A 9429-nucleotide genomic window follows, 5' to 3' on the forward strand; every position below is an offset into this window, starting at 1 on the left:
AAACTCTGTGCCCCTAGTCAAGTTGAGGTTTACATAGCAGTTTAGGTTCCCAATCAACAGTTTCTGCACAAGGTGTTCAGTGACATTGGCTATAGTTTTCATAGTGCATGAGCGTTCTCATGGTTTTAATTCTGGTTGTTTCATTTCCATCAATTTTCTCTGGTACCTTTGCATTCATATCTTATGTTTCAGTGTATTTGTTCACAGTTTGATCTCACAAAGCTGATTTTTTTAAAATGAGCACAGTACTCATAAATTATGTTCACTATTTTTTGAGCCAATTTGTTATTTGGCTACAAGGTGGACTTGGCTTAGCTTTGATTCAGAGTTTGAAGTGTTCATAAAGCAAATAGTTTCAATTAGATCAGTAGCTCTGCTTTGTTTTGAATTTGAAGTTCTGGTCCATGTTTTCCTCCTATGGTTCTGATGTTGCCCGGATTAGAGTAGTTACACGTGGTAACTGGGCACCGCCTTATTCTTCTGGTCTCAGTCCATCATTTAGTTTTAACAGTTATCAACACTTTAGTCTGTTCTAAGCTTAGATTCTTTATGGCTGACAGTGAGATGAAAAAAAGATGTAAGTTGCACTTTTCCTGTACTTATATGAAAAGCATATTTATTTGTATGTGGTATTTGCAGGGTGTTGCTCCAGTGCCCATTGTTTCTCTTACCACTACAATTAATGGTATGATTTCTTCCCCCTTCTACTAGCATATCTTGTGAATGCATCTTTAATCCATGAATTTATTTACTTACATATTATACAGCCTTGGGATCTGTTTTCTTAGACTAAAAGCTATGAAAAGATTGGTATGCAGTATGTAGGAGCCCTGCAGCCATGGTATGTTAAGCACTGGATAGTTACCTACAAGTTCCATGGTTCAAACTCACCAGTTGCTCTGTTAGAGAAAGATGAGGCTGAATGCTCTCATAAAATTTTACCATCTTGAAAATCTTATGGAGCAGTTCTATTCTGTTATATTGGTTTCTATGAGTTGGAATCAAGTCAGCAGTCGTGGATTTATGGTACCTTTATCATTTATTAGAAAGCTAGAAAATGTCATGCTCAGGGATACATTAAGTAATTTAGTATGTTATGATAATGGTATTTTCAGAAACCTTATTTTTAGAGAAGCTATGCATTACCAGGAAATGTTTCTTATTTTTCCCATATTTCTGTGTCTAGCTGTGGAGTAGAGTGAAAGTTGTACACTCCAGTGTTGACAAGTAATGGGAAGGTCTTCCTTTGGCTAGGTAAGCTGAGATCCAGATCTGTAGTTTGCTTTAAGAGAGTGAAAGATTAATACTACATTATTATTATTATGTCCTAGAGGAAAAGATAGCAATTTACATTATTCATTCTATTAGGTTGTGCATATTCTGTTAGGGATTTTAGACTCTTGAATGAAAGGAAATTTAGTATGGCTATTATTTTAGCTCTGTAATATAAAATCCAGGGACAAAATGAAGATGGCATTAAATTCTAAAACCTGATTTATTTAGATTAGTGCTAACTTTAAACTAGGATTTAATCATCTTAGAATCTTGTATGAGGGGCCTTCAAAAAGTTCATGGAATAATTTCATTATCTTTTAAATCTTTTTTTTCCGCATAACATTTTTGTAGCCCTTTGTATTTATCAATGTAAAACATGTTGCCTAGAAAATTTTCAAGGCGTTTCTTATGGGAGAACTTGAGATAAAATACATTTGTCCTTTCCAAAGTCTTTCAGACATTGAGTGAACAAAACTGCTAGTAGAATTATTTTCTAATTCTGCATCTACTGCCAGACTGCATTTTCACTACTGGGGTTTTGTAAGTTTCCTTTATGTTGGGTCTTAACTTTTGATCCATTGTTATTATTCCAGGTTCCTTAAGAAAAAGCTCTTAAGTGACTTGCTTACAAACCAATACACAGACACATACAAATATACAAGGGGGTTTCAAAAAGTTTGTGAGAAAAATCCCACTGAACTTTTAATTCTATTTTTTTGTGAACTTTTGGAAGCCCCTTTATGTATATATACATAGGCACATGCATTAGTATATTACATGTTTATATATAGTATCCATAGCATACATTAAAAGCTATACTATGGACATTTAGAAGCTTCAAACCTGATTTTACTCTCTTAAGTAATAAAGTGTATAATAGCATATTTTATAAAGTTGTTTAATTTATGATATTTTTCCTTTTCTCTCAGTGAGTTTTTAGCAGAAACCAGTCAAGAGAAATTTTGGAATTTTGTAGAAGCCAGTCAAAACATTGGATCATCAGAGGATCACGGTAAAATTGAAGCAAATGCTTTTTTGATATTGGTGTCTGGGAAAATATTAACAGCAAAAATTGTCTCCTTCATAGTATGTGTGGCATGATAGCTAATACAAAACATTGCATCATCAACAACTCAATTTATAATGGTAGCCAGCAGAGCCAACACAATATAAATAACTTTGCAAAGCAGTTTGTACGTAACTAGCTCTTTGATTCCCTCCTTTTCTCATTGTAATTTGCTGCTTTTATTAAGTATTATACAAATATTTTATGAAAATAAAATTCATTTAAATCACTTAGAGTTAACTGGGTGATGTAAGTTGTTAACTCTTTTGGTTAATTCTCTTGGCTGCTATCCAAAAGGCTGGTGGTTCAAGTCCACCCAGAAAAGCCTTGGAAGATAGACCTGGTAACTGACTTCCAAAAAATCAGCCATTTAAAAACCTTCTTCCACTCTGACACACCTGGGGTTGCCATGGGTCATAATTGACTTGAGGTCAACTGGTTTGATTGCACAACTGATTACATAGTTAAGTTAGATAGTCCATTAGTACCACCCCAGTATGTTCTCCATTAGCCCTGCCACTTATCCACACCTTGAGTGCCATTGTATCAAATAAATGACACATTCTGTGTCACTCTACATTTTTTAGGTTGGGCTTTCACAGACATTTTCCAATATGATATAAGCTATGTAGGGTGTAAACATTAATAGTCAAAGATGCTAATACAGTAATTACTAAAACCTTGAATATTACATTGACAAGCTTAAGTCCTGTAGAAGAAACATTTTAAAATTGTATGACCACTATTAATATTTAACTGAACTGGTTTTTAATAAAAATTTTTAATCAAAATAACATGTTTAAAAAGTGATCTAAATCTTTAAAAAATATATATTAACTACATAAAGGTTTTAGCAAATATTTTTAATTACATACTTTAAGGAAAGCAAAGTTTTCATCAAGTTAATTTCCACTCATTGTGACTTACTGCGTATTTTAAACTGCTCAAATTATCAAAAAAATTACTTTTAGGTTGAGTCTTCATAGAACAAATTTATCAGTGAATTTTATAATACAATATTGCTCTGATATTAAGATTAAATTTCTTCAATTAAATGATATGTGGTCCCAGCGAAAGTTATGAGTATTTACATTCTTGGCAGTTGATCACAGAAATGTGTTAAACATCTCATTTATTTGAAATACTAATCTTAATCCTACTACCCAAAGATTGACACTGTTAACATTTGACAGCAGTTGGAGGTACTTCCTTTTTGGGATCTCTTGTCTGTTTCTACTTAGAAGATGATAGTGTATTGTAAATGATAAAACTCACTGCCATCAAGTCAATTCTGGCTTAAATGGAACTATTGAACATTTTCTGAAATTTAAAATAAAATTAAAAAAGATAGTTAATACATGATTCAGTGGCTTAAGACCCTCAGTCATATCTATAGAGAAATCTCGTTCCCTTTATGCTTCGTTTCTTCTCTTTTTCCTCTGCTTTTTCTAACCATGCAACTTAATTTCTTCCCTAGTTTTGGTTTCTTTAAAAATAACATATATACATATATTCTTATATATTTCACTCTTACTGTAAAAAAGGCACTGTACTGTACCTTGTGCATAAAAAAAAGATCCTGAGGATCTTTTTATATTAGTACATATATTTTTTCCCTTTAAAATCATATTGTTTAAATGCTTTTTCCCAAGTTTTAAAATGTCATCAGTGTCCTTTAGTACTTGGACTACTGAGTTTTATTGAGTTCTTTGGGAAGAGGACATTCTAGGCCTGGGGGATACAAAGAAACAGCTTGGAGCTGTTGACTTTAGGTACTCAATGTCTAGTGATGGGAAGTAATGGAGGAGACAGCAGGGGTGGGGAACCTCTTTCTGCCAAAGGCCATTTGGATATTTATAAACATCATCTGCAGGCCATATTGGGCAAACATTTAATCAGCTCACCTCTAATGTAATGGCTGGAACAGCTTTTCTTTTGGTTAGGGGTGTGATGTTAGCAGTTATTGACTATTTCTCAAGCTTTACACAGCCCGCAGGCCAGATAATCACCAATCCTAAGATATACAGTATATAAATACTTCGGTACTTGATAAGAGTGGTGAAACAGATACATTAAAAAGTATCCTGGGAGCTCTAAGAAGAGATCGTGCTTAGTCCAGTGAGACATGGATAGGAATCAGAGATGACTTCGCAGAGTAGGTGATTGGATAACTGACTTCTTCCTGAATCACAGGTTGGATTTAGTCATGTAGGTAGGAAGAGCGTAGTTCAGATAGTGGGAGTAACCTGAACAAAGGGAGAGAGAAAGGAAGAGTTCCCCTGTACCATGTACACAAATGTACTCAAGGAAATGTCTTTTACAACTGTTCAACTTCAAGCAATCTTTTACAGTCATATACTTATGTAATATCTAGTTTTATACTTTAAAAAAATGAGTCTGATGTGTTTTCAATGCTTAATCATTAGAATAGGAATTTTGTGAGCTGTCAGAATTAATTCAGTGACAGTAAGGGAAGGGGAGATACATATAATCATTTTACTCTTTTCTACAGGTAGTGATTATTCTTATTATCGTGCAATATTGGAGGCTGCATTTCGATTTCTGTCACCTCTACAGCAGAATTTGTTGAAATTTTGTCTGTCTCTTCATTCTTACTCAGCTACAATTCAAGCCTTCCAGCAGGTGAGTTCAGTGCTTATAGATAACATATTTTGCAGGGGTTGTTTAACATGGTGGTTGTAGTATATTACAAGATTATAACTTCTTGGCTTGAAATTTTCTAGATTATGATTTGTTTATAAATAGCAATGCTGATGTAACCTTCAAATCACATATTCAAAAAAATGTTCCATTTATTTTCACTTAAGAAAATATAAAGACTGCATTCCCATATCCTGCACCCCTAAAACTGAGAGAGAATGGGAAATTATATGTATAACACAGGCTTTGGAGGTGAAATCTTGATAAAAAAGAAAATTGTACCATAGTTTTATTAAAGTTTGTAGATCTAAATTCACTTAATGGGAAATACAGGAGACAGAGCATGTTAGGCAGCACCAAAGGTATGTAGATGGGAAAGTCCAGGATGTGAGAGACCTTTTAGTATATTGGTCTAATTATTAAAAATAGTGATTTAAAAATGTACCAAGTTTTAAAAAAAGTACTTAGTTAATAAAGTGTATGTCTCTTGAGTTAAATTAATGTCCCTTATTAAAAAAAGGAAAAAAGAGGAAGAGGCAAGCAAAGGTATGGACTGGATATTTGTAACAAAAGAATGTTAATTTTAAAACATTTCTACTATGAAATACAACAGTTAAGAAAAACTCACAGCAGATACATCATATGAATCATTAAAAATGACCTTACAACTTTCACTCAGTGAAGAAATAGGACTTCTCTAGGTACCCTCAGAGCCCTCTGTTTGCCTTGTCTCCGTCACACAATCTTTTGTCCTTTGAAAATAAACCCTCTCCCAACTTATTGCAGTCAGTTCCTTGTGTGTGTTTTTTAGAATTTTTATTGTTTTATGCCAATGAGCACATCTCTACATAATGGAGTTGTCGAAAATTAAAAAATTTTGTTGTCTCATAAAGACCCAGATGTACCTCAGAAGAAAGATGTGGCAGTCTATTTTCAAAGAAATCTGCCATTGAAAACCTCATGGAGCATAGACATACTGACACATAAGGGGTTTCCAGAGTCAGAATTATCTTGATAGTAATTATTGAATAACTTGGTCTATTGAGACTGTAGATTTCATATCTGGGTTTTGACAGTTATATACTCATAATGAAGTTGAACCTACTCTTCTGTTCTTATCCTCTCTTTGTTGCAAATTGGCTTCTAGATCCAGAGGAGTGATCAGAATTTTGTTTTGTTTCTTTTAGCAAATCTGTGCTTGGTGTTCTATATTCCCAATGTTGTTGTTGTTGCTATTGTTAGGTGCCATTGAGTTCGTTTTCACTAGACAACAGAATGAAACGCTGCCTGGTCCTACACCATCATCACAATTGTTCGTATGTTTGAGCTCATAGTTGCAGCCACTGTGTCAAACCATTTGCCAAGGGCCTTTCTCATTTTCACTGCAAATCTACTTTACCAAGCATGATGACCTTCTCCAGGGACTGGTCTCTCCTGACAACATGTCCAAAGTACGTGAAGTCTCACTATCCTAGCCTCTAAGGAGCATCTAGCTCCACTTGTTCCAAACAGTTTTGTTTGCTTTGGCAGTCCATGGTACTTTCATTATTCTTCACTAGAACCATAATTCAAATTCTATCAATTCACCACAGTGAGACAAACTGACAGATAAGTAGTGGATGCTTCATCAGAAGGTACCTAATGTCTGATTTGGTTTCTTTTTCCTCTCTGGTTTTTTGTTTTTCTTCCCCCTTTTCATTTATCACTCATTACTGCTCCATGCTTAATCCAGTTTGGAGTTATAAAATGATCACTCTCCTTCTGTCATATATATATTTTTTATTACAGAATTCTTCAATCAGTCGTTCATGAACATAGATTAGAAGAGGCACATATTTTCATCTGGTGCTCTTTAGTTCATATGGGAAGGGCAGAATACATGTTTAATTTTTCCCCAAGATGATTCTTATTTACTAGCATCCTTTTGCTTTAACCATTTGGGTTTAAAATTTAAAAAAATCTTTATGAACTTAAAATGTAAACACACTGGGTGAGAGTCTATCTATTACAGTTATACTCTTATTGAGGCTCAGATTTTTCTATCTTTGATCAGTGGGAGCTTTGTAAAAATTTCTTCTGAGTTCCTTTGATTCCATCCTCATTTAGAGTCACTATCATTGGACAATACTGACTCATAGTGACCCTGTAGGACAGGGTAGAACTACCCTGGTGGGTTTCAGAGACTACAACTGTTTAGGGAAGTAGAATGTCTCTCTTTCTTTTGAAGAGCAGCTGGTGGTTTCGAACTGCTGACCTTGTAGTTGGTAGCCAATCTAACCATTACCCCAACCAGAGCACCTGGACACCACCCTAGTTCTCTTTAATTGATTTCTTGCTGCCTGTGTAATAAAGAGGTTTCAGGTTCATCTTGTGTATCTCTGGTCCAAGATTTGGGATTGGCTGTTCTTTTTAAAAGGCTCTTTAAAAGAAACACCTTTTTTAAGTTTAGATTGAGATTTCAAGAGCACAGCCTAAGTACCAGGGATACTGTTGCTAATGGTTGGGTTACACACCTACACCCACCCCCCACCCCCCACACACAAATACATATACATACATACACACACACACAAAGACATAATCTTAAATGGAGAACAATAGTAAATAACTACATGTAAAGATAAAATACTTCCTAAGTTCATACTGATATTTTCAATCAAATTATGACTTCTTATATATTTAGGCTTTGGGTTGTCAAAAGCAAGGTTGGTGGTTCAAACTGACCAGGACTCTATGGGAGAAAGATGAAGCTGTTTATTCTCATGAATATTTATAGTCTCAGAAACCCTAGTTAGGGTCTCTGTAGTTGTTGACACGATGGCAGTGGGCTTAGTTTTGGTTTGTGACATCACACAGAGATTTAATTCTTTAGGCTACAAGATAATTAGCCTATCTCTTTTGTACTCTCAATAACAATATTTATACTATTGCACAGATTATATTGATTGAAATCAGTAAATATCAGATGGGAATAGTAATTCCTATTCACCCTCTTTAAAAATTTTAAATTAGTGTATTATTCCTAAATAAATCATAACTATTATGCATTATATTCTCTTTCTTTAACCCTGAAGAGTTATATGCATGTAACTAAGCATATATTAATTACCACCACTCATACTTTTCTCAAATATCTCAGTCAGTTGGTTTTCCCGACACTTATTCACTAGACGAATCCTCAATAAGCTCATGGGAACAATTTTTCCCTCCTTTTTTAAAAACACATTTATAAAACTTCTATATGCCTTTTACACTTGAAAATCTAGATGTAAAATCCTTGGTTCATCTTTTTTTCCCCCTAGACTAACTTTTTCCTTCTTTCTTTTGGGTGGGGGGCATAAAACTTTCTTATGTAAAATATAATGATCACCTAGTTTTTGTTCCACTAATGCAGCATTACTTTTTATAAAACAAAATTAATAAACACAAAGTCATTACTCTAAGAAAAAATATCAAAGAGAAATCAGGGAAACAGTTTCATCTTAGTATAAAATACCTAGAATGAATCTAAAGAATATACAAGGAAAAGAATAAAACATTGCTGAAAGATATTGGAGAAAAATAAGGGAAAGTTATTCAATGTTCATAGATTGGAGAACTTAGTAATGTTAAGATATTAGTGCTACCCAAAGTGATCTACAGTTTTAGTGAAAGTCTGAACAAGATTCCAACAGCTTTCTTCACAAAAATAGAAAGCCAAACCAAAAGGAAATACAAGAGTTAAGGGATGAAATAACAAAATCCAGTGATGAATTGACAGATCTTGCCAATAGGCTTGAGGAGGCAAAGAAGCGCCATCAGTGACCTAGAGGATAACCAAGCAGACCTCAGCAAACGGGAAAAGCAGTCAAATAAGACAATCAAGTTAGCTGAAGAAAACTTGAGAGCCATGTCTGATGCGATGAAAAGAAACAATATTAGAATAATTGGGCTACTGTAACAAGACACAACAAAGAAATCAACAGCAAAAATAGCAAGGTAATTCTTAGAGGAAAACTTCCCCAGCTTATTAAAGGAAAATCAGGCAACCATTCAGGAGGCTGAAAGAACAGCAGCCAGACTGAATCTCAAGAAGAAGTCACCAAGACACATAATAGTCAAATTATCCAACTTTGAGGAAAAGGAGAAGACCATAAAAGCAGCTAGGGAAACGCAAACAATCAAGTATAAAGGTACCCCAATAAGACGTTGTTCAGACCCATCAGAAGAAACGATGAAGAAGAGGAGGGAATGGAGTAACATATTCCAAAAATTGAAGGAAAACATCGGAAACCCAAGAATACTTTACCCAGCCAAGTTATCTATTAAGATAGATGGCAAAGTAAAAGTCTTCCCAGACAAGGACAACCTCAAAGAATACATAAAAATAAACCCAGCCCTACAAAAGATCCTTGACGATCCAGTATGGGCAGAAGATAAACACTCAC

At 34.4% G+C, this 9429-nt stretch overlaps 1 protein-coding gene across 1 annotated transcript in view; it reads left to right on the forward strand.

Moving 5' to 3' along the window:
* The window catches only part of UGGT1 (UDP-glucose glycoprotein glucosyltransferase 1), a 176198-nt gene that overhangs the window by 22816 nt on the left and 143953 nt on the right, over window positions 1-9429 (forward strand). Inside the window, exons 4-5 of the mRNA XM_004703949.2 lie at window positions 2205-2287; window positions 4854-4984. Coding sequence (XP_004704006.2) covers window positions 2205-2287; window positions 4854-4984 — 214 coding nt within the window. The remainder of the gene's footprint in view (window positions 1-2204; window positions 2288-4853; window positions 4985-9429) is intronic.

Source organism: Echinops telfairi, unplaced genomic scaffold, assembly GCF_000313985.2.
Source record: "Echinops telfairi isolate 266 unplaced genomic scaffold, ASM31398v2 ScPeMD7_4;HRSCAF=17, whole genome shotgun sequence".
NCBI lineage: Eukaryota > Metazoa > Chordata > Mammalia > Afrosoricida > Tenrecidae > Echinops > Echinops telfairi.